At 45.9% G+C, this 26,446-nt stretch overlaps 1 protein-coding gene across 2 annotated transcripts in view; it reads left to right on the top strand.

The window, feature by feature from the left end:
- fam184ab (family with sequence similarity 184 member Ab) overlaps nucleotides 1–26,446 on the top strand; it is a 78,065-nt gene that overhangs the window by 20,165 nt on the left and 31,454 nt on the right. For both annotated transcript variants that reach the window (XM_027001663.3, XM_027001662.3), the window contains exons 3-10: nucleotides 2,186–2,617; nucleotides 2,941–3,363; nucleotides 5,499–5,634; nucleotides 6,730–6,911; nucleotides 9,650–9,835; nucleotides 13,783–13,905; nucleotides 14,397–14,558; nucleotides 15,308–15,429. In XM_027001663.3, coding sequence (XP_026857464.3) covers nucleotides 2,186–2,617; nucleotides 2,941–3,363; nucleotides 5,499–5,634; nucleotides 6,730–6,911; nucleotides 9,650–9,835; nucleotides 13,783–13,905; nucleotides 14,397–14,558; nucleotides 15,308–15,429 — 1,766 coding nt within the window. The remainder of the gene's footprint in view (nucleotides 1–2,185; nucleotides 2,618–2,940; nucleotides 3,364–5,498; nucleotides 5,635–6,729; nucleotides 6,912–9,649; nucleotides 9,836–13,782; nucleotides 13,906–14,396; nucleotides 14,559–15,307; nucleotides 15,430–26,446) is intronic.

The following is a 26,446-nucleotide window of genomic DNA, read 5'->3' as shown; positions in this document are numbered from 1 at the left end:
TCATCCAAGAGTTGAAAAACATAACTGTCCCCTATTTTAACCTCATGCTGAGTCATGGTGGTTAGAAACAGATATGTCTGAAGCAGCACAGTGACATTTCCCATCACCCTGGGGTAATCCTGACCAATTTACTGAGCAATATATTACTCTCTAGCCGTCCTTCACCAAATGTCAGTTATTATCATTATCCTAGTGCAGGTTCCTATTGACTGATAAGAGGCCAGCCATAATGGCTCCTAGATTGGAGGAAGTGATTACTTCTTGGGTGCCAAGGAGCTTCACTGTATTTGTCATATTAGAGCTCAGTTATGGCATAAGTCATACTGTCTAACAAAGTTGCTAGAGTTATTTAGGACTAAAAATCAAACTAACGCCAGATTTGCCCAAAAGTAGCTGCCTGACCCGCCCAGATCAGTATCTCGAGGTTGCTAGTTGGCTCACTACGCCGTACTCATGGCAACAACTTCAAACAGCACATCAATTTTTCATTTTCTTTTTTTTCAGTTTTTTTTCTTCTTCTTTGTTTTCTGTACTGCCGTGATGCGTTGCAGAAAAAACACACCAAACTGCGACTAGACTCCCCAAGGTGTAAACCTCTGAACCAACTGTTGATTTGCTCCAGAAAAAGGGCTTTGAGCAATTTTCTCCCTCCATCAAAAATTGTGCAGCGAGGTGCCTGACCAAATTAGAGGACCCTCAGGGGTGTGGAGACTGTATTTGAGGCTCTGGCCACTTGCCGAATTGTAATTCAATGAGAGAGATAGAAGTGCGCTGGAAGAAATGAGCCATGGCGTTATTTCAGAGAGGTGAGAAACCCCAGCCCAGCTTTGCCCCTGGTACTGTATTCTGTTACTGGTGTGTGTGTGTGTGTGGTATTCTACACACGCACAAGATGCAACAAGATTCAAGATAATCTGTCTAAATCTGCAAATGCGAGCCAGGCGTCCTTGTCGTCGACGCTTAGTTTTGGGCGTATGGTCCATCAAAGATGGGGCTAGTCTTGAGTATTGCGTGCGCACCGTAAGGGGCGCTAGCTCCCTCATACGTGGTAGGTAGAGCGGATCGTGCGCAGTACGCAGAGAGCTGTTTACTTTACGTCTCTTCAGGCGATGGGAGCGGACAGCCCATTACAGCGCGATGACACCTTCCCCTCAGCCGGGGTTTAGCTATTGTCGCCCCAGCAGCGCTCACACAGAACGGGAGCTGCAGCCCTGATAAGCGTATCGCGCCGACACGACTTGTTCCTAATCAGATGGCCAGACTGTTATGCAAATTAACTCGGAGCGTGACATACTGAGTGTGGGTTCGAAAATCTGAAGACTATTTTAAAAACATGGATAATCTTACATGGGAATGTATTATCAGTGCTTACAAATCTAGATATTGCAGGTATTTATATTTCAAACACGTGTAGTATTTAAAATATATCGGTAATACAGATATTTGCAAATCCTCAATTTTTTTTCCTGGCCTCAGACAACCGTGGGGGAGTTGTGATAAAGTGAGCAGGTTGTACAACACGTAGGGGGGGGGGTGTCACACACAGGAAAGCCTTATTTAGAGTCTCCTTATCAACAGAGCACATTCATATTTAAATTACTGTCTCAATCTCTCGTTTTTTTGCTTTTGCTGTATTCAATTTGTGTTGGGTGAAAAATTAGACTGTCCCAAGTAGCCATGTGTTAAAGAGATTAATTATGCGTTTAAAGTTGTGGTTTTTTTTGGTGAGGACGTGTTAAGAGAGGCAAAGTCTTTCTTGTTTTGTTGTAAGTAGTCTGGAGGATTAAGATTAGATGGCTTTTCTTGGTTTCTTTCAACTGTACATTTAAAACGAATTTCCAAAGTCATCTACTCACTTTGTAGTTGGCATAACAAAGCTTTTTAGTCGGAAGTCTTTTGGATTTGAAGGTCAGTAACTCCCTTGTGTGCCAGTTGGTTGCATGTCTGTAAACAGAGCTGGATACAAATGTTCTTGGTCAGCAGTAGGATTTACCTAACCTTTGATATGACATTTGTTTCACACTAATTCCCCTTGACCTTTCTCTCTGTAAAACACGCGTCATTCTCAGCTCCACGCTGGCGGCACAAAGGTGGCTGTCCTGCTGAAAGGCGGACTGCGCCTTTGCCGGGTTCCTGATTGCGTTCCCCCTTCCCACGGCGGACTATTTCTCCCATCCCGCACCAGGTGATCTACGCGCTCAACACGAAGAACGACGAGCACGAGGCGGCCATCCAGACCCTGAAGGAGGCGCACGAGGAGGAGGTGCAGCAGATCCTGTCGGAGACGCGAGAGAAGATCATGCAGTACAAGGGCAGGATCAGCGAGGAGCTGGACCTCCGCCGGCGCATCCAGGCGCTGGAGGAGTCCATGGAGGCGCACGAGCGCATGAAGCGGCAGGCGCTGGCCGAGTTCGAGGCGTACCGCCAGCGCATGGAGGACGTGCAGCTGTGCGCCGAGGCACAGCACACGCAGCGCGTGGTCTCCATGTCACGCGAGGTGGAGGACATGCGGCGCTCCTTCGAGGAGAAGATGCGCGCCTTTGCCCAGGTCCAGACGCAGTTCGAGCAGGAGAAGCGGCAGGCCCTAGAGGAGCTCCGCACGGCTCACCGCCAGGAGGTAGGCACCCCGGCGGTTGGCCTCCCCAGGCCAGTCCCCGAGGACCCGCCGATGGCCCACGGTTTGCCGCTCCCCAGGTCCCAGCACAACTGTGCCGCGGCGTTCTTGATCGTGTCATTCAGCTGTGCTGGGAGCGAGGTCCTGGAGGGAAATGGCGGTTTAGCAAATGTGTGTGTTTCACATAAGCATCATGGCACAATTGGCTTAGCGCACCAATCTCAGTAGAGCAGCAGCCGACTATATTTCGGGCAGCCCTGGCAATAGCCAGATCGAAACCCGACGGCTCCAGCTCAGACGTCTGATCCCCTTCCTCCCCTGCGCAGGTCCAGGAGCTGCTGCGCTCGCACCAGAGCCAGAACGCTAGCTTCAGCAAAGACCAGGAGAAGCTGGGCCAGCTGCACAAGCAGGAGGTGGAGGCCCTGACGGAGCGGGTGGAGGAGCTGAAGCAGGACAAGAAGCGGCTGGTGGAGGAGTACGAGGCCAAGCTGAGCAAGGCGCAGGCCTTCTACGAGCGCGAGCTGGAGGCCATGAAGCGTACGCAGCAGATGACCGCCGACAACCTGCTGGCGTGGAAGAAGACGGAGGCCGAGCTGCGCAACGAATTCCAGGCGCAGGAGTCGGCGCTGCAGAAGACCCTGGGCAAGCTGCGCTCCGAGCTGCAGAGGGTCCAGGACGAGGCGCGCGACAGCAGAGAGAAGTCCCACAAACTGCAAGCCTCGCTTGCCGCCGCAGAGAACAATATCAAGGTAGGAAGCAAGCTTTTGAAGTGCAGACAAAGACATGTCGGTGCAAATAACCGACACCTACACCCTGTAGAATGTTAGAGGCATTACTCATTTTATTTAAGCAAAACAAACTGGCCTTTTTTAAGTTGAAAAGGGTTAAAATAAGTTGATATTAAAGTTACCCATACCTGGTACAGGTTTTATTTTTAGTTTAAGGCACAAATGAGCTAGTATTCAAGACAAAACACAAAGGAATACATTGATGATTTTTTTTTTTTTTTTCAAAAGCCCAAGCGTGCGTGCACACACACACACACACACACACACAAAATCAAAGGTATTCATCCACATTAGAGATATTTTCCTGACGGTGATCCTCTAGGGGCTAGGTAAGTTAGTCAGATGTTGCAGTGTGTCAGTGTGTATGGGGAGCACGACGGCAAGATCAAGGGACTGCTTTCCTATTGGCCGAGATGCGCGTTTGATCTCCCACATGTGAGTTTATCCATGCTTCAAAGGCACAGGTGTGTTCCCAATTTGTCTTCAATAAACTCAAAGTCACCCAGTAACAAGCAAGCGGTCATGACAGGCCTGCATCCAGTTTCCCGGTTTAGCCCATAAACAGATATTCTGTACGGGTGTAATTATCAAAGAGCCCCAATGGGACGAGGGAGGGGAAAACAAATGAATCCTCCAAACATTCAGTCCTGAAAGAATGAAGTCTCTGGTCTCGTGTTCTTCAGTGTCCGTCTGGCCTTTAACAATAACACACAAAAGAAGCGCTCACATGTTTTGTCAGTTAAGTTATACAGTGACTGCAACATGTAGCAGCACAGTGTGGGCATTGTGGGCATTGTGGGCAAGGAGGAAGCAACACTCCTCACTCCCGCTGCAGCCATATTCACACTGCCAAAAAAATAAAAAATAAAAAATTTATCTTTAATGGAATCGATTTGGAGTCACTGTGACATTTCCGAAGTCTATGTCTCATAATGGGCTTCGCCCCCTGGGGCGTATCCTGGTCGAGTTTGGTTAATCCAGGCCGATCAGACAGAGAATAACACTGAAGGGGTTGGCTGCAGCATCTGGGCTCTGACAATCGGATTTTTCATTACGGAAGAGCAGCACAGGCAGGTCTTTGCCTGGAGGACGTGTGGTCCCGGCCCACCTGGAGCCATGCGCTGGTGAAATCAGACGGGGGCCACACGGGCGACAGAGGGTGGCTGTGGACAGTCCCCAGGCGGAGGAAGGTGACCAGTTGTGCGGGTGTCACCGTCGCCTTGCGTCATCGTCACCACGGTCGCTGTCAGCTTTAACTGTCGCCTGTCGTTGGTGATCCGAGCAACAGATCAATACGCCATTTTTGACGCAGCGGCGCACGCTAGCGCCCAGCTGCTGGTAAGACGGTAGTAGCATTGCACGGTTTCAGGCCTATATGCCATGCTACTCTCCTGACTGAAATTTCCCTTGAATTTCAAGGCTTCCCTCGGGAGCGCTTAAATCGATTCTTTTATCCGAGGTCTGAGGTCAGCTTTTTATAAACTTGGCCATGTTACAGTTTGCTCTGTTTGCGCAGAGCTGTGTTCATGTTCCACGGTGTGCAGACAAAAGAGCTTCGCATCATCCAGTACGGAGAAAAACGGGAGCTCAGAGTGCTTAGCTACGCGTGCACTTACACTGCCGTGCCCAGCTCGGGCCGCGTTATAAAAATGGTCCGATTAGGGAGGAGGAAGTGCCTACCCATTCTCAGTTCTCCAGGAAGTGGGGGTGTGAAAGAACAATTCAGGAGTGTGTGGGGAGGAGTTGGGAAGAGAGGAATGGCTGATAAATCACAGAGCGGTGGACGAGCGCGAGAGAGAGAGAGACAGGCAGACAGACTGTGGAAAGTGAGAGTGACACAGCAACTGTGTCAGTGATGCACTACTCTTTTGATCAATGGGTTTGATGATTTCTGGTGTGTGTGTGTGCGTGTGTGTGTGTGCGTGTGTGTGTGTGCGTGTGTGTGTGTGCGCGTGTGTGTGCGCGCGTGTGTGTGTGTGTGTGTGTGTGTGTGCGTGCGTGTGTGTGCGTGTGCGTGTGTGTGTGTGCGCGTGTGTGTGCGCGCGCGTGTGTGTGTGTGTGTGTGTGTGTGTGTGTGTGTGTGCGCGTGTACGCAGGAGCTGCACAAACAGCTGGACGAGGTGACTCAGGACGCGGAGATCATAGCGATCAGGCAGAAGGAAGCGGAGTGTGAGCTGGAGGCCACGCGGGACCGAGTTCAGCAGCAGGCCACCGAGATCCTGCTCAAAGCCAGTGAGACAACTCGCATACACATCTCTAAAACCAGTGACAAAACTGTGCTTCCCCCCCCCCACGTTACTTCCATTTGGGTCTTTCCCAAAGCCAGTGAGACAGCTCTCATTCGCCCGTCTACAACCAGCAGCAGAACCTCTTCCTCCAGCACTTCCTCTCGAGTCAGTGTGGGCTATACCTGTGCTGTCATTTGTATTCCTGCTCAGCATCAGTGACTCCGTTTTTCCCGTTCACCACTTCCCCTTTCCGATCGATCACTTCACATCACAGTCTTCTTTCCTTTGTCTCCTTGTTTGTCTCGGTGTGCAAAATACAGGCAGGCTGTGTTTAAGTTCTAGATTTGTGTAGTTGGTGCTGAAAGGTTTGGTAAGTAATGACAGAATTACAGAAGTATTGGCACTGCACTGCAGTCCGAATATCTTCTGTTTGGTTCAGGCAGAGACCACTGTATTCTATATTTTCTCCTTACGTCATGTTTGAGATGGAATAGGTGACTCTTCCGGAAAGTGACGAGTCGTTCATTTGCCTAGCTGCGGGCATTGTCTAGCTGCAGGCACTGTTCATGCTAAAGTTTGTGCTGACAGATCACCGAATGGTATCCTGGCAACCACAGCCGAAAGCTGCAGATCTGTGAAGCGCTGAGATTCCATCCTCATCAGGAACACCTGTTCCTCTCTCGTCTAAACGTCATATCTTGCTGGTGACTTCTCGCTCTCCCTACTGCCATCAACAAACAGGAAAGCAAACTCACCATTGCAGCCAAACCCTACCAAATGTTCTGGAAATGACACTATGACTGTTGGTTTTTGGAATGGCAGTTCATCCTTATTTGTGAGCCCAGTGTGAGGTTGCCCAGGTTATCACAGCCTCGAGACATCTGATTAATGGTCTGGACACGAAACAGGTCTTTAACTTCAACTTTAACTTTAACTACAGTGGTGTTCAGTGAGGCAGCCAAGAAGCCTAAAAAACCCCCAAATATTAGCCTCCAGAAAGACCCGGTGGTCCAGACGCGCGCAACGTTCCGTTCCGTATAAGCCGGGAGTGATGTTGCAATCCTCGAAGCCAGCCGCCGTGTTTCTCTGTGTGGCTCAGGTCAGATCGGCAGCCTGCAGGCCACACAGATGACCCACGAGGCGGCCATCCGGGACCTGGAGTCGGAGAAGTCCCGTCTGAAGGACAAGGTGCTGAGGCTGGAGGAGGAGCGGGGAGCCATACAGACCAAGAGCCAGACCCTGGAGGAGAGGCAGCGGCAGCAGATCCTGCTGTTGGAGAAGGTACCAGCACACCCACATCAGCCTCACTCACTCAGCTTTACAATATACAGTTCCCTCTGTTAACCAATACCACTGTCAGCTATATGCACAGAAGCCCTCTAATTTGCACGCACACACACACACACACACACACACACACACACACACACACACACACACACACACACACATACATATATATATATATATATATATATATATATTAAACACTAGCACTTTTAATTATCAGAGCCAAGTCCATGAACTTCATGTTTAATTTAAAAGACTCAAGGCCTTCAAATTTAGAATGCGTCAGACCTCTGACAGTCCTGCTCTCTGAAGAAGAATGATGATGAACAGGAATTCTATTTCCAGTTATCTTCACATTCTTCTGTGACGTGCAGGCCTTTCACATTTCTCTAGTTAACCATTCTTGTAGAACAGTGCCGTTTATACGGAGAGGCTTCGGAGGCGCCTTCCGTATTTTGCTCCACAAGCTGGATGCCACGCGGCGTTCTGGCAGTTACTGAACTTGACTGAACACAGTGATTGAGCGCTATGAACACAGTTTTGCAAACAGGCATTTCTGGCATGTGTTCTTGTTTAAAAAGTCCTGGAGTGCCAATGGAGTGCCATTGCTCCTGCGCGCGGCGATGCTTTACTTAAATTTTAAGTCTGAATTCGAAGTAGGGCCACGAATAAAGGGCGAGGTACGTGGACACCAGAACCTGAGTGGCAAAATGCAATTCCATGTGAATGTCACACATAATGTTCTTCTGTTTCTCAATTTGCATGAGCTCAGAGCAGTGTGTAGAAGCACCGTCATTCGCCAGCCCACTCCCGTGGGCATTCCAGAAGTCTGAAATATGAATCATAATAACGACTATTAGTGATGGTCTGCTGACCTCTGGGCTTCTGGCTCTGCAGTGCCTGGCTGGATGAGGGGATTCATTCTCATTCCATCCAATCTCTCTCTCGCTCTCTCTCTCTCTCTCTCTCTCTCTCTCTCTCTCTATCTATTGCTCTCCCTGCCTGTCTGTCTCTGTGCCTCTCTCTCTCTCTCCTTTGTGACTGCTTAGGAAAAAGAGGGAAAGCCATAAGTTATGCACACAGCCTTGAGTTAGGTGTTACTATGACAACATGGGTTGAATAGAGCCAGGGCATGCTTGATTCGCTCTGTTGGATGCCTCTGCCATTGCTTTAATGGGATCTTGGCTTCTTCTTTTTTTTTTGGCACTAACGATGTCAGGAGAGATTCGGTCCCTCTCTCCACTGTCAGCCTAACTCCCTTAGACCGCAGCGCAAACACGACAGACCGACAGACCCGCGTCCCCGCATGGCTACGGCAGCCACTCAAGATCGCGACGTGCCCGAGTACGACGCAGTCCCGTAGGCCGGGCGGTCCCGCTGTCTGTCCTTTTTCCATATGTCCATGTGTGGGGGAAAAAAAAAAAAAAACCTACACTCATTCCACCCACCTTATATGAAGGATTTTGCAGTGTCTTGTGGGTGTGCTGTTAGAGACTCAGGCCCGTCCGCTCCCATGGCCGCTTTGTGTGTTTGCCATGCTCTTTCTGGCCACAGGAGAGCTTTATTGCTGGATATTTGTGGGTGGCAGATCACCGAGCAGTGACATTAATGCCTGGAAACATATCCCCCAAACCAACCCACCCTGGAGCTCCAGTTTGCCGATAGCATGGCAGAGTGACTGCTGCATTGAGAACAGACTACCACACAAATGCAGGCCCTAGGCTCAGAGAGTACTCACTGGGTACTAAGCACTAAAGTACTAATGTAACAGCGCACATCTACTTCTCTGCATCCGCACAGGTGTCAGCCAACGTTGGACGCCACATTAACGCGTGCACTCGGAGGCAGCGTCCAAATCGGTGTAAAAAAACGTATGAAACACGAACAGTGAAGAAGAAATTTTCACGCTGAGTTGTTGAGATTGACTCGGAGGCTCTCTGCTAAATTTTACATTCATAAGTACAGATCTCTATTTCACAGCAATTCACAGCAGTAACGAAAAGGCTATCAAAGCAATTTCTACCTGTAACACATCCAGTGTTTTTACTTGATAGTTTTATGTGTCTCTTCTTCCCCTTATTGTTCCTACATAGAGCATTCATGCTTGTGTGCGAAATGAAAGCACAGCAGGCAATAAAAAAAATGTTTTTTACACTTTATATGATGCTAGTAATGTTTGTAAGACTATAGCTCTTCCGAAAACTGACACTCAAATTGCTCTGGGTTTTTTGTTTGTTTGTCTTTTTTGGGGGGGGTGGGGGTTGATCGTTTGTTTTGTTTTTTGCTAGCTTTTGTTCAGGTCAAGTATTGTTTGGGTCTCGTGACCCTCCACTGACGCTAGCAACCAATCAGCACTCACGTAACATACAGCTCTGCACACATGCACGACCCGCGTCCAGAGGTGTGCGTGCGTCAGGGCATCTACTAGCCTCCACAAGCTACACCCAAAAATCCCCTCTTTCTTCTGTGTCATGACACAGATATGTTTCCGCGCATCTTCCCAGAAGTTTAAGTCAGGCTTAACAAACGCAATACAGTTTAACTACAGACCGATAACAAGTGAACCTAATAAAGTGGACAGCAAGAACATATTCGAAGTAGGCGCTTCTAAATAAAGAGCATGAGTGCATATATGTTCCGAGTCTTCACGTAAGCTGAGCCTGTGCTCACAGCATCGCATTCTCTCACTCACGTCAAAAAAACCTGCTGCTCTCCTCGCACCTCTGCAGAGCCTTCGGGAGGAGAAGCAGGTGTACGAGAAGGAGGTACTGAGTCTGCGGACCCAGCACGAGGAGGACGCAGCGCACTTCAGGGAGGCGCAGGGCCGCACCCTCGAAGAGCTCTCCAAAAAGCACCGGGCCACCCTGGAGAGCACACAGAGCACCGCCGAGAAGGAGAAACACCGGCTCCTGGCTGTGAGTGCAGTGCCTGCCACACACACACACCCACCCACACACAGACAGACACAGGAACACACAACACACAGGCACACATAACACACATATACATGCGCAAACATACACACGCACGCATGCACGCGCACATAATGTACTTATACTTCTTTACTAGAGTGAACGTCCCTCCATCACGGCCCCGATTCCCCAGGGCCTAAAACTGCAGTATAACTCAAAACCGGAAAGAACTCGCTACTGAAGGAGTAGTTAAGCATTGATTCGAGGAGCCGCTTCTCACGAGGGCTGCACAATCTGTCTGTATTTCCTTTCGTCCGTACCAGCCAAGAGCCTCCCACGGCAGCCGGGCTGCAGGTAAACTGCACTACGGGACCGCGCAAGCGGGATGCCGTTAGCTGCCGAGTGGAAGCGCGTCCTGTCTCGTGGCCAGAATGACGAGGGGCTTCAGTGGCTGGAGCGTGAGGCATAGCAGCTACGCCGGTCGAGAGGGAGAGACAGGCTCAGGGGCAGACAGACAGACAGAGATCCAGAGAAAAGAGGATTCATTTCTGTGCTTGAGGAGGGCTGACATAGGAACTCGTGTTCTGTTGGCATCTTGTGTTAAATGTTCTACTATTGGACCTTGTTAGGCAGAGTTAATGGTTTGACATTCCACATGCTTGTGCAGACAGAAGAACACACACACACACACACACACACACACACAGTCATCTTTTGCCTGTGCTGCTATCTCATTAACTCTCTGATTCTCTCTGATTGGCTTCTAGGATATTTTTTCAGCTGGCTTGCGCCTTGGTAATGACTTTTTATTAGAAGAATAGAGCTGCAGTAGTCCTAGTGGATCTAAACCAAGCTTTCCTAATACACAACAGGCAATCAGAGAGGCATGCTGGCAGATTTGCGGAAAACATGCACATGCCAAAAATTTGTTAAGCTGAATCTAACCTGAATGTGTGTGTGTGTGTGTGTGTGTGTGTGTGTTTGTGTCTGGACTCTGGACAGAGTAGTCCTACATTTATTTATTTATTTATTTATTTATTTATTTATTTTATCCATTGATGTTTTTTGAACTGATGATATCAATTTGGAAAACAGACTATTAATCTACAGTTCAGGTTCATGGAGAATCACAGAGTTATAGCAGACATGGTATCTGCAAACATCTGGGACATTTCCACACCATGTTAAGTTCACCATTTTAGACCTTGTTTAAGAGTCTTGTTTGTCACATATTCTGCGGCAAACCATTAGGGTTTCACATCACTTCATACTATTCTCTGAGAACACCTCTCCAGCTGTTCACAGAGATGGAGTCAAATCATGCAAATAGGTAGGTGTGTGTGTGTGTGTGTGTGGCAGGGGAGCGAGGGTTAGCAGAGTATTTACTGTGAACCTATGCATCATTAAATGCATTTACTGCTTCATTAATAGCAACATTCCTCCTGCGACAACCCACCCCCCAACCCCCCAAACTCTACTCTCCTAGCTGCCCCGATCGAGGCATGTCCCCTCTCTCACACACATCGCCTCGGACTGGTTGATTCATACCCACACTACCCACTAAATAAACCCCCCGCACGAGAAGGACCAGAAGCTGAAGATGATGTGATTAGCTGTGGGTTTGATATCTTCAGCATATGACAGGAAAGTCCACAAAGCTGTGCATGATGGACTCAGCCAAGATGCAGTCTGTCCTCCCTCTGTCTCCTATCATAGGCTCTCAACCACGCTCCTGCCAAAACACAGTTACAGCAGCTTACTAGCTCCACCAGCCGTGGGTGAGTGAGGAGTGAGTAGAGTGCTTTTCTATGTTGGTGAGTGAGGAGTGAGTAGAGTGCTTTTCTATGTTGGTGAGTGAGTAGAGTGCTTTTCTATGTTGGTGAGTGAGTAGAGTGCTTTTCTCTGTTGGTGAGCGAGGGTTGAGTAGAGTGCTTTTCTCTGTTGGTGAGTGTGGGGTGAGTAGAGTGCTTTTCTCTGTTGGTGAGTGTGGGGTGAGTAGAGTGCTTTTCTCTGTCGGTGAGCGAGAGGTGAGTAGAGTGCTTTACTCTGGTGACGTAAGCTGTGGTCTGATGAGAGAAGAACTGGGGTGAACACTGACTCTTGCCATGATTCTTTGTGTGTGTGTGTGTGTGTGTGTGTGTGTGTGTGTGTGTGTGTGTGTGTGTGTGTGTGTGTGTGTGTGTGTGTGTATTTTATGAATTCACCCTTACTGCTTCCTTCCTCCTCTCCTATCTTGTTGCAGTCACAAACCTAATCTGGGCTTTCTTATCCAGGCCCTGATCTGCTTAGCTCTGCTGTCTGCAGCCGCATGGGCGAGGCTTGCAGGAGCCTGCACCTGTCTCTCCGCTGCTCCCCTCTGCCCTCGGTGGCGGAGGGGTCCTCTCACGGGGCTACCACGCCCAGCATCGTCTCCGGGCTTGTCGTCTACGCCGCTCTCAGACAAAAAATGTCGGGTGAAATGGGTCGCAGGCAAATCGCAAAGGGCGCGAGCACTACACTGCCTGTCGGCAGGGGGGGGGTGTTTCCTCTTCATTGCTCTCTTTCTCGCAGGTTTTGGTGAGGGGGGGGGGGGGGATCCGCTCGGCTTGCCACCCCGAGCCGAAGCGCACAAACTTTGCGTAGCGCGAAAAGGTAACCACTGTGGGCATCAATTTGTATAGCTGAGGAGCGCCGAGCCCACCCCTGCTGGGGTTGGCCTCCATTCTCACCTCCTCGCCACGCATCAGCGCTGATAAATCCAGACCCACAGAATATGCACAAAGTCACATTTGCATACATGCGTACTTCACAGCTATACTCTGTGAACAGTCTGTGCAGACCACACGTCATGTAGCAAACTTAGTTAGGGTTTCTGTTTCTTTCAGTTTTGTATGTTGAACAGTCTTTATGCATTCAAGTACATACATATTCACATCGAAGACATACAGCACACATTTGATTTGCCGAAGGCAGCGCATTAAAGCAGCGCATTAAATTATAATTCAGTTTATTGCAAACCTTTAGCTTCTGGTTGAGACAGCTCGATGTTTCTAAGGTATCAGTGAGATTATCTAGTCTATTTTATCAGTTCTTTCTGTTTCATCTGATTGAATCTTAGAATTATTTCAGCTCAGAGTTCTGAATTCATAACACAATGTTTTGAAGAGCGTTGTATTCACAGCCCCCAAGGATATAGCACTTTGCTGTGCCTCGCAGTAAATAATACAAGCACTCAATACCACTGCTGTAAATTAAAATTTTTATTATTTGTAATTTATTCTAATCATGAATTATTTTTGAGATTCCATACACAGCCAATAATTTCTCGTAACGCAGGCCATTTGTCGCAAAAGCGTGGTCATGAACCCCTGTGACAGATGATGCCTCTCTCACGTTTTGTTGAGAGATTGTTGCTATTGTTGCTGTGGATTCCATGCTGACACGCTTCATTCATAGTAGGAGCTTTTGTGTTCGGGTTTGTTGAAACCTCTATCAGAGCTGACGGTGCTCGTGACAGGGCTGGTGTAATCCTCTGGCAGAAATGTGACAGTGTGTGGGGGCCACTCTTAAAATCCCTCTCCAAGTGAAAAATGTCTCACCGCATTCGGAATTCCTAGTTGTTTTCTGAACCTAAATTTGCAGAAAGGTGCTCACAAGCTTGGTGATAGGTTCATGGTTTATTAATCTGTTCTTAAGGCACCTTTGTCTTTGCAAAGTGAATGTTGTGGCCTTCTTTTTCCTTGTAAAGATGTTAAGTGTTCTCCATGTTTTCCGTGTTCTCCGTGTTTTCCCACCACTTTGAAATTCCATTTCGGCACCGTGTGACTTTTTGGCTTCGTGTGATCTGGAATAACCCCACCCCCCCAAAACCACTGACCAATGACAAACAGCCCCACGAGTCTCGGCCTTCTCTAGCCCCTTCACAGCTCCTGATGCCAGCCTCTCACAGCCTCATTGCGTTGCTCCCTCAGGAGCTGGAACAGCAGTTCGAGAAGGAGCGCCGCGCGTTGGAGGAGCAGAAGTGCTGCTTGCATGAGGAGCTGGACAGCCTCCGAGAGGAGCTTACAGCCAAGCTCAACGTGGCCAACAGCGAGGTGAGCGCAAATGGACCGCCTCTCCCTGTCACGTGCAGCACGCACAGCCTCAAAGGAAATACAGAAATCCACACACACAAACACACACACTGCAGGTGTTTCTCCTGAGGCTTTGCATGCCGAGGGCGGTCCTGGCTCTGTTGGCCTGACGGGTGGAGCTTTTTCCGCGTGATTCATTTTGTGTGTCTAGCGATTCATCACTTCGACTGCGTTTTACCGACTGCTCTGCACTCAGAGCTGGCTAACCCTGCCACAGCTGCACTGGCTAGTCCTTCATCGTCAGATTATTATTGAACTTTGGCTTCATCTTCCCTTCTTCTTCCTCCCTTTTTAAATATAAGAGCTATGGTTTAGCTCAGGTGCAAAACATCTGTCGGCCGCCAGGGACGTGTTCAGCTGTAGTGACAAACAGCAGTGTTGACCAGGTGCATGGATTCTTCACTGCTCTCTCTCTCTCTCTCTCTCTCTCTCTCTCTCACACCTGATTTCAGGTGAGTCGTCTACAGGAGATGCTGAAACAGGGAGAGCAGGGTCTAAGCTCTGCTAAGGGACACATCTCCAGCCTGAAGGAGGCCCAGGAGAAGCTTCTAGAAGAACTAGATGCCACCCGGGCCAGACTGAGAGAGACAACCAATCTCCTCACAGCCCTACAGGTTAGAGCGGCAGCCGTGACCTGTACCCGTCTGCAGTGCACTGACAAATTTACGTGTTGATGCACAAATCGTGCTTTTATTTAAATAAAGGAGCATATGAATTAATTACATGTAAAATAATAATTTTTGTTGTTGTATTCTACATCAAGTAAACTCGAGTAATCTCCAGTAGTGTTGTTTTGGGTTACTGGGAAAGATATGCTATGATTTTACTGCAGAGTTGACCATACGAAGAAGCGAATGTCACGGGCGGCGCCGGGTTAAGGACAGCCGTATTAATGTCTGCTCTGAGGCACCGTGTTCCTGTCAGTCGTGCTCGTGCTTTGCCATGAATACAGGTGCTGATGGCACCCGTAATGAGATCATCAGAGAGAGATGCACGAAAGGTGCCGCACTGAATTACGTGTCCCCGCCTATTGTGGCATTGCAGTTCATTAGCGTGAGTTCCTCGCACTGGCTGGCTCAGCTTCTGCCGTGACCTGGCATTATAATCCTTGGATGCATTTGTGTGTGTGTGTGTGTGTGTGTTCGTGCGCGGCGTGTTTCTTACATGCCGTTCTGGAGGAATGCTCTGCTGGAGATCAGATGCTGCTTCTTCTCTCCAGCTCCTTCTCTGCGTGGGGCTTTGGCGTGACGGTTATGAACGATGAGGACCCTCCCCTCTCCTGCCCTCGCTCTGGGAGCGAAGCCACGGAATAAGAATCTGTTGCGTGCCACCATGACTCCTGTCCCCTCCTCCGCCCCTGCAGGGAGAGATGGAGGCCCAGACGCAGCAGCACGAAGCCAAGCTCATCTCCACTAAAGAGGAGGAGAAGCACAGAATGGATAAAATGGCCCTGGAACTGGAGCTGAAGTGGACAGAGACTCTCAGGTGCGTGCGCGTTTCAGTGCGTTCACATAAGCCTACCTGCTTTGAAGCGTTTTTCGAAAACATTCGCCAGGATTTCGCTCGCTAAATATACAGAGGGGCCGTCCAGGGGCCTCGGTGTGATGTTTTGGGCAGTAAGTTGTTGTGGAGCGTGCGCGGCGATCCGGCGGGGAGCTTGTTACTGCTAATGAGCTGTGGAGGCCGTGAGGTTCAGACGGATCGCCTCAGCCCCTCCCGGCCCGGGAGCTTTTCCAGCGGAGAAGGGGCACATGTTTGGGCCATTAAGAGCCAGCGAAATCTGTCTCACACAGCACTTCGGCAGCCCCACGTAAACACAATTACAGGTCTGTGGCTGGTAGGAGTCCCATTCTTACACACCTTCAAGTCTTCAATTAGTGACCTGATGAGATCCATTAGTGTCTTAATGCAACATTAAGGTTTCCATTTAATGAGTACAGCTGTGATGGGAAAAGCCACTATAGCTCTGCCCCTACCCCCTTTCCCCTTCAGCCTGGCCCTCCCCTTTATTCTCATTATGGTCATTTTCTCATTCATGTGTTCCCGTTTAGCAGTTAGATTCTGCTGCCTCACGCTGTTCCCACACTCTACATGTTCCGAGACTTAATTAGAAGCATGGATACGTGAGCAAGCTGCCCTGGCGACTGCGTGGCTCGTGCGTGCGAGGAAGCGCAAGTGTGAGGGAATTCACGCAGTAGACTTCGGAGTGGTAGGACTTGTAGTAGGAGTTCAGAGTAGCAGGACTTCTCTCATGAAAGCAGGGGTGCACTCAACCGACAAGCATCGCTCCAGCTCCATTCGGATTCCTGATTGTTTTCGAAAACGGGAATTGGGGAGCAAAGCAGGAGGGAGGAGAAAAGAAGGAGCAAAGCAAAGGAGAAAGAGAGAGAGCAGAAAGGAAACGATTTGAAAGAGTTAGAGGGAAAGCCGTGTCATTTAACTCCCCCGTTTGGTCAGGACACCTCATCTGGTTTGAGGGTCTGTCAGGAGGAGTAGTGGAGAAGATTGTGGAGACGTCAGTCATTAAATCTTCAAAAGAAGCTTCGACGGCTCCGTCAGCCAGCAGGAGGGTGTGAACGGTGTGGTACGGGAGATGGGAGTGTTCCTCTCCACTGGACTCTGCACCTGCATATTCACTAACTTGCAAAAACCAACTGCTTTTCCTCATTACACAGCTATTTTTTATTCCTTTATGTGTGAAGGCAGTAGTTGAAACTTTTCACCGAGCTTTCACGTGCCAGACAAAGTTCTCTTTGAGCAAAAAGAAGGATGATTCCGTAGATGTTAATTACAGTTCTTTGATGATATATATATATATATATATATATATATATATATATATATATATATATATATAAACAATGTGTATTGCTCAAAATCTCTATAGCACGTGTATTAGGTATATGAGAAACCTGTTTGAAAAACTGTGTTTCGGAACAGAATCTTGTTTTGTGTTTACATTGACCTCCTGTCAGTCACTTTAGACTCCTCAGCACCCCAATACTCCCCCATCTCCATCTGCTGAGAAAACCTGGTGGAATCAGACAAGCAAGCTGCACCAATAGGTGCTTGTACAGTGGACAAAAACTCTTGCACTGCCAAAGAAAATCAAGACAAGAAACGCAATAAAATGACTTAACCACGTTACCACATGTGAAGGTGAATAAAGTTGGCAGAATCAACTGCATTAATGACAAAGTATGTAAATATGATTTGTGTAATGCATTGAACTGTTATTGAGAAACTTTACATAGCAAATCGAGTAGCAGTATCTTTATCACTTAGAGAGCTAAGTAAAGTTAATGCTTTGGGTTCACCCACCTTCAGATGTAACACTGGTCAACTGCATCAAACTCCCTCGCAGCTAACAATGCTAACTAGCTAACACGGGTAGCGCCTGATAAACTCATGGGAGCTCATTACAAAGAATTATCGGACAGCGAATGCATGCCTATTCTCACAGCAGCAAATTATGAGCTGAATTCTGAGTGTTTATAGGTTTATGATATCACTATCAAGAAAGTACATTTCATAGTGGGAACTGTCACGTATCAGGGTAAAATGCTAACACTGTCACACCTCCCAGACACGGGAGTTTGATGCCCACTCTGACCAAATGGCACCAAGAATTTGTAGCTTACATGGGTAACGTGATTAGACAATATGTCTCTTGGAGGAAAATTTTAATTTAATGGTATGTTATCTTAATTTGCCAAGCAGGATTTTAAAAATGTTTTATTTTATTTTTGGGGTGAGCAGCATCATATCCCTCTCTTGATGCTCATCATTTATCTAAGCTTCTGCATACAAGCTCTTATCATGGCTTATCGTGGCTGATTAGCAGAGATGTTGCATTGGGTGCCTGAAGACAGAAAGGCTCCAGTGTCTAACACTCACACTGATATAATAGCTACCACGCGGTTCACTTTTGCTAACAATTTGTGAAATAATGAAGTATTATTAATAAACAGCCTACCTCATCTCTCAAAGATGAAGTCATGACATCTTTGGTAATGCTAGAAAACTGTAATTGAAATCTGCTCTCTACTGTCCATCTTAGAAGCGACCTTTGTGTTCTTGGGCACGAATAGAAGGTGGATCTGAAGAGGGGGAAAAAAAACTGTGTTCACCTAGTTAACCACTAGAGGTGGTGTTTCTTGAATCTTGACTAATGTACCTTTAAAGCAAAGTGTGAAATATTATTTTGTTCAGAACCTTCTAGCTTTGTTCTTGGAAAATGTTACTTTTTAAATATTTGTCCAGGATCCCATTTTGTTTAGATATGTCTATATTCACATTCCCCAACTCCATGGATACTGCTGACAAGCATATGATGTGCCTTTCAATCAAAAATCATCAGAGTTGAAGCTAACATCTATTGTTCTGGATAAATGCACAGATGTAATCCAAGTTTTGCAGCATCAGAACAGAGACAGCATTTGAGAAGCAGCTCATGGCAGTAAGATCCAAAAGCAAATTGGAAGCTAGGAACAACTACTCCAATCTCTATATCCTGGGGTTAACCAGTGGAGCAAAAAAGGCAATTTGATTCCCTTTCTTTAGAAAAATCTCCCTCCCTGGTGACAGTTTCTTGTTAAATGGATGCCTGGAAGTGGGTTCTCCCACAGCTTCTGTGTGTGAAAAACAATACACTTATCTGGCCTTAATTCTGTGGACTACAGTTTTTTAATCATAGGACTGTTTGAGCTAGTAAATATCCTGCGTTCAGGATTCATGTATTAATAGTAATAAACTCTTCTCAGCTGTTTACTATTTTTAGTTCTCTGAATAGGTTTGAAATCCATTTTCTAAAAGGGGGGAAAAGCGCAGTCTCAGAGAACTTCATGCTGTAAGGTTTTGAATTCAGCACACGTCAGCAGCCACCTAGCTCCAATTTAAGACACATGACTTTCACAGAAATCTCACTGATCAGTACCTGCACTTTTCAGTCACTCTTAATACAGGTATTAAGGCTTCAATTTGATTGATGATGGTGATTGATGGTGATGCTATGTCAAACCTGTGCATCACTCTTAAAGCAGATCTATTAAAAAAAAACAAAAAAACAACGAAATTCTTTTTTTTATAACAAAAATAGCGCTAAGTGCTAAGTGCGCGTATCGTTGGATGGCGGGGCTTTGGATGGGAGAGCATGGGATCGACGGGATGGCATGCTATCCTTCAGTGGCAAAGACTGGCTGAAGTAAGCAAGCACTGCGAAACTGTTTACTGCAGCTTTAAGTGCATCTCTCCCCCTGCGGCGTGCCCTCCCAGCTGACAGCTTGCTCTTCTGTTTGCGCCACATTCTTTACCGGAGGCAACTGCCTTAGTAGCTGCAGCCGCAAGACATTTCATTGGGGAGCATTCTAACGAAAAGCAAACTCAGCAGACATCATATTCAGGACAGCCTTCACTGACCTTTGTAATGTTTAGCCGGCTGTATGAACGTGCCATTTGTTTATTAGTCGCAGCTTCTTTTCTGAATGATATCTGGAAATGAATCAGCACATATATATATATTCAAAATTGTATTAAAGTAGACAGTTTCCTTCTTTGGATATGTATCTCCTTACAGATAACATCCTTTCTCATTCTGATCAACTGCCAGTCCTTTGCTGATACATTTCCAGATATTCTTGTGGTTACATTTCATGCAATGTGACCTGAGATGCAGCACCTCTTGTTTATTCTCCAGTGTGTGTGTGTGTGTGTGTGTGTGTGTGTGTGTGTGTGTGTGTGTGTGTGTGTGTGTGTGTGTGTCCCTCACCCCCAGGTGGTCTTTTTCGTTCAAGGCCTGGGACCTTGAGAGTCCTGCGTAGTATCTTAGCTGTTCCCAGGACTGCACTCTTCTGGACCGAGATCTCAGATGTTGTTCCTGGTATCTGTTGGAACCAATCTCCCAGTTTGGGGGTTACAGCCCATAGTGGTCTATGGGAACCACGGTTGCCTTCTACCTCCACATCTTTTCTAGCTCTTCCTTCGGCCTTTGATATTTCGTGTTCCTTTTTCTGATGTTGCTATCACTCCGGATTGCCACATCTATCACTATGCAAGCTTATTATGCCAGCAGGGTACCTGATGACTGGCAGAGCATAGGTGTTGATACCTCGGATCATGTTTCTTCCGTTCGGCTGACTTCTTAGGACTAGCCTCACTCTTTGTAGGTATTTGGCTGTAGCTCCTTTCCTTGTGTCCTTTTTATGATTTTCATTTGCCTGTAGGATTCTAATGTATTTGTAGCTGCCCTCAACATCTGTTATATTACCTTCTGGTAGTGTTGATCCCCTCTGTTCTAGCCACATTCACTCTTCTTGTAACTATACAACCACACTTATCCAGTTCGAATGACATTCCGAATGATGTTGTTGCTGTATATCCTGGTGAGATGGATTAATGAGTCGATGTCTCATTCACTTCGGGCATACAGCTTGATGTCATCCATGTACAGGTGGTGGCTGATGGTTGCTCCATTCCATAGCCGGTATCCGTAGACACTCTTAGTGATGGTTTCACTGAGGGGGCTCAGACTGATACCCAACAGCAGGGGGACAGGGCATCTCCTTGGTAAATCCTGCACTTGATGCTGACTCATGTTATTGCCTTGAAGTTGGCCTCTAGGGTTGTATTCCACAGCCCCATTGAGTTTTTGATGAAGGCTCTTAGAGTCCTCTTGATGTTATACAGCCACAAGAATTCCAGGATTCATGTGTGGGGCATTGAATCGTCAGTTTTCTTGTAATCAGACCAGGAAGTGCACAGGTTGGTCTGTCTGGTCTTGCAGTCTCAAGTGACTGTTTTATCCACCAGCAGCTGGTGCCTGGGTCCTCTGGTGTTCTTGGCAATGCCTTTCTGGGCCCCACTCATGTACTGAGCCGTGTGCCTACTTATCTTAGCTGCAGTGATGCCTGACAGGAGATTCCATGTTGGAAAGCGGCAGGTTATTAGTCGGTAGTTGGATGGAATTACCCCTTTCCGGGGGTCCTTCAGGATCAAGACTGTCTGGCCTTCAGTTAACGATTCCAGGTGGATTCCATTAATTAGCAGCTTGTACATTTATGCTGCTAGGTACACTCAGCTTCTTTAGCCACTAGGCATGGATCATGTCAGGGCCTGGAGCTGTCCAATTCCTAATGCTTCTGAAACCTTTCTTGGAAGTCTGCTAGCGTGATGGTTACTGCATCCTGTTCAGGGAGGTTGCTGTGGTCAGTTCTCAGGTTCTCTAACCACTGGGCATTGTTGTTGTGTGATGCCTCTGTGGGTAGCCAGAGCTGTTAATCTTTGCCTGCCAGTCTCCAAGGCCTCAGGTATGGATAGCTTGCTGTACTTCTCAGGTACCTTCAGGTGCCTTGTGCTTTTCTGCATTTCTAATAGCTGGCTGACTTCTGTACATGTGGCCTTTATGGTGTACCTCCAACCTCGTGGTGTTCATCTTGTAGCCAAGCACACACACACACACACACACACACACACACACACACACACACACACACATACATATACATATACATATATATATATATATATATATATATATATATATATACTGTCATATATATATAAACTGTCATATATATATATATATATATATGACAGTTTATATATATGACAGTATATATATATATATATATATATATATATATATATATATATATATATATATATATATATATATATATATATATATATATGCACTTCAGAACAAATTTAAATATCTTATAAGGCCCCATAAGCTGTGGGGCTATATTGAAATCTTTTCATACCAATTTATACCATTTCATAAATTTTACACAATTTTTTCCTAAACATTCAAGCATCTTTTACTGGATACCCACTTTCAATAAAGCTTCCACATTTTAATGCCATGTATTAGATCTTGTTCTGATCACTGCAGCGAGTCAGTTGATGTGGCTAACCTCTTCAAAATGCTGATTAGCTGGGGTCAACACAGGGGCAGAGTTTGTAAGGCTGGTAATTGGTGCCTCCGTGACACCTGTCTGTTGAAACTGTCATTTTTATAAGCAACATTAGTATTTGGCTTTTTAAAGAAGTAGTCATCAAGTGTATTGGGTCATTAAGCCATTTCTAGCCATTGACCAACGTGCCTTTATCATATAATACATTTCTAGAGAGAAACATTACAAGCACAGACAAATCTGTTAATCATTATTACTACTCCCTTTTGTCGTGGACATCATTCTCTGTTTAAAGTAGATCATTATGGCAAATGTCAATATTCTGCAAATAAAGTGAGTTGACTAACATTTTATGGGATGCAGATGCCCCCCAAAATGTCTTGCCTGTGTAACGTTTGCCCGAGTGCCGCAGGGCGCGGAGCAGGACGCACAGACTCCCTCGATCTGGTGAAACATTTATTTACATAAAACACGAACGACAACGGCGGCACTCAACATATAGGGATTATAGTGAACATTTACATTAACAGAGACATTAGCAACAACAGAAACACTAACATTATACATGAACATTAACAATACCAATAACAGAAACAATGACCAACGACGAGGCACACACAGGTGTGGGTTTAAATAGACAGACAAACACTTAAACTCAAAACCCCGTGCAGGTGTGTGCCATCACAAATGTGAACCCCCCCCCCCCCCCCCCCCCCACGCGGCAGGCCGGACCACGTGACTCTTGGGGGGCGTGGGAGCGTTCTGTGACAGCCTGTATCTGTGTGTGTGTATATAGCATATATTCAGTGTCACAGTGGACAGACTAAGTAACAGTTCTAACACTTCTGTGTTCTTTAAACGTTCAACAGATTCTGGTCTGATAGTAGAATTATAAGAATGCCTTTTCTGAAAATAAAACAAATGCTTCTTTCTCTATATATGGTTGTTCTATATAACCTATGCAGTTATGCACAGAATATATTTGTCCCTTTGGGCTTTGCCATAGTTGAGCAATGTTCCTGTGCTTTCACAGACGCTTGCTGGCTGTGGACTCAGTAATGCCCAGCTGTTCCCCTCACAGGACTGCATCTGCTTCTATATTTTGTTAGATCTATGAGATTAGGTTAACCATGGAAGATGAGTGGGTGATTTTAAAAGGAGAGCCGCCAAATCAAATCATCTTGGAGCGTGTGGGTTTATATGGATCAGCCTAAGGCACGTTCATTCCAGGGGGAAATTCTGAGGATTTCATTAAACATTGTCAGTTCCTTCTATCCCCAGTGATAAGTGTGTGCTTGAAGTTCTTTTTTGTGATTTTAAAATAGTAAGATTAATTTGAACCTAAATGCCTTTTTCTCATGAGCCAATTCAAAGAAAAACTGCTATGTATGAAGTTTTCAGTCATATGCTGTCATAAATTAAGGCCATGGTTGCTACACACACCCACACCCACCAACAAAAATCCTGAGAGCCATTTTCACATACTACCCATACATCTGTGTCTGTGATTGCAGTACCTGGATGCTCCAGACACCTGTATTTATTTGCATCTCCAACTTCTGTTGCAGTTTTTAAGTTTCTGCGTGTCCACTAGTTCTGTCTTTTGCCAACACTGAGATATCTTCTTACACTTCTTTCAAATGTTCTCTTGGTAACTTTCTGTATATGTTCGACACAGGCAGTAGTCTTTGCATAACCTCTGTAAAACTGCAAATTGAGTGCTGCTACACTGAAATTCAATTTCACTTTTTGGATGTTTCAGTGAGAATAACGTCACCAAGGTTATCCTCGCTGATGTTTCAGCGAAGATAACTGGATGTTTCAGTGAGCATAGCTAGATGTTTCAGTGAGGATAACTGCATGTTTCAGTGAGGATAACTGCATGTTTCAGTGAGGATAACTGCATGTTTCAGTGAGGATAACTGGATGTTTCAGTGAGGATAATTGGATGTTTCAGTGAGGATAATTGGATGTTTCAGCGAGGATAATTGGATGTTTCAGCGAGGATAACGATGTTTCAGCGAGGATAACTGCATGTTTCAGCGAGGATAACTGGATGTTTCAGCGAGGATAACTGGATGTTTCAGCGAGGATAACTGTATGTTTCAGTGAAGCTTGCAAATTAAATAGCACCATCAATTATAAACCTACAGTCTCTCATTCCTATTTGCGGTACGTTTCTTCTCATCCCAAGGCCTGTAAAAACTCGCATCTCTTACAGCTATTTAGACTTAAATGCATTTGCAGTGAAAATATAGACTTCCTCCAGAAAAGCATGGAAATGGGTGAATATCTTCAAAACTGCAGGTTTCCTAGGGAAGTCATAGATGCCTTGGCTCTGAACTATACGTATACACACTGAACTATAAACAATCTGCTGTAAAGATTACAAGAATTCCCTTGGTGCTGACTTATTCTACAAATAAAACAGCAGCTGATATTATACTTACACTTCAGAATCCTCCAGTACGATGCAGAGACCACAACCCTTTTTAAGGATCATCCAGTAATCTCCTACAGACGAGACAAAAATGTCAAAAGACATGAGTGAGAGAAATAACCATTCAAATATTACCTCTGGTACTGCAGCCTGCAACTGTACGATGTGTGCAACATGGAAATTTTAAACACAGCCACCAAAATAACCGGCACAAAAGGATCAGCTGTCATCCCCATTCCTCCTCATGCATCACTGCAGGATTTGTCTACTGTATTACTTGTAAGAGATGTAATCAGCTTTATATTGCAGAAGCCAAGAGAGAAAAATGAGAAAAATGCCTTGCCACTGTCATTTCCAGTGGCAAGGCATTTTGATAGTAATGGACACTGCTTTAATAACATATCTGTTTGCTTTGCCAGTGGTTGCTATGGCAGCAATGAAATTAGGAAACTCAAAGCAAAAGAACTCATCTAATTTCTTGGAACTTTAAAACCCCATGGAATGAATGTTATGATTTCAACATTTCATTTTTCATATATAAACTGGCTCCTCCTACTAATTCAGAAGCACTTTGCTTGTACAGCTAATGAAGGACCTCTGTCTGAAACGTCCTGTCTCTCTGGGAACTCTGCCTACTTCACTATAATTTTCAATATCTCTCTCTCTCTTGTGTGTGTGTGTGTGTGTGTGTGTATGTGTGTATGTATATATATATATATAATGGATGAGCTGTTTCTGTACTCACACAACCATTACGATATGTGAAGAAATGCTTGGCAGAGGGAATCCATGTAATAATAACAACTACAATAATAATGCATATTTATATTACACCTTCCATTTCCAAGTTCCAAATTCAGATGTTCTACATAAGTTTACATATTATAATGGCAATTGCACAAATTGATATACCTCTTTGCATTAATACAAATTCAAAACAAAAAACACCCCATAAAGCACCTAAATATGCAAACATGTAACTAAATATGTAATCTGTATTCGTCCACAACGGGACTTTCTTATATTCTGTTAAACACCATTTCAGAGTCTCTTAGCACAATAAGAAGTATCTTACACCAGCTATGGTGCAGCGAGTCTTAGGAATAGCACGTCTATCTCAGCTAAGCAGATCGTATGGGATGAGCTATAAATGCTTCAAGATATAAGTAAATTATGCCAGAGCTGGGCCATTAACGGCTTTCTGTGTCATGCAGAACTGAAGCAGGAAGCTAAAGTAAATTAGCTCAGGCCGGAGTAATGTTCTTGGCCGTTCTGTTCTCGGTAAGGACACAACCCATCCCCTTCTGAACCCGCTGAAGCTTAAAGAAGAAGCCAGGCAGGAAGCCAATTACATGTTGCAGTAGTCACATGTAGAAATGATGAAAGCATCACGCAAAGTTGGCTTATGTCTAGTTTTCAGAGATGTTAAGAGATGGAGTAGACGGTCCACGGCAATCGGCTGTGCGATGAGGGCATCCGACGCCTGGTCAAGGTTCTGTCAGAAAAGTCAGTGTGACACATAATGCCCTGTATACTTGCCATAAAGGAGAAGGGAATAAACCAAAAATATACACGGAGAGAGGCTTTCTCTACTGTTCTCTCTACCAACATGAGTTTCCCCAGCAAGCAGAACGCCAGGGCGTGTGGTCAGATGAGAGAATATTCCTTCCTGCTGGACCCTGCACCGGCATGCCCACTAACTCACAAACACAGATGGCTTTTCCTCATTACCCAGATCATTTTCTAATCTTTATTTATTACATTTTTTTCAGGCAAATATTTGTGCTTATTCCTGCAGCTTCTCCTCGAAAATTTCGATTTAAAAATGGCTTAAAGTTGCATTAGCAAACAAAACCGACTTATAATAAACAGTCTAATAAACAGTCTTTATTATTTTTTATTTTATTTTTGGAATTTGCTGGTTTTGTCTTGTCCATCTCTTAACACTCTTTTTCAACGATCATCATGTTGCCATTAATGGGGTCTCCTTCCTGCAGTCCTCTCTGGAGCTGATGTCCTCCTCTGTGGAATTGCAGCCTTCTCTGATGCTGTGTTCCATCTCTCTGAAAATAGCGTCCCATTCCGTGTTCCTGTCAAGCTGTTTGTCTTTTTGTTTTCTCTTTCAGCTCCGTTCAATGATGGTTGTTCC

Source organism: Electrophorus electricus, chromosome 7, assembly GCF_041902795.1.
Source record: "Electrophorus electricus isolate QZ-2024a chromosome 7, ASM4190279v1, whole genome shotgun sequence".
NCBI classification, from domain to species: Eukaryota; Metazoa; Chordata; class Actinopteri; order Gymnotiformes; family Gymnotidae; genus Electrophorus; species Electrophorus electricus.
Note: the sequence above shows the minus strand (reverse complement) of the source record. Positions and strands in the feature narration are given on the sequence as shown.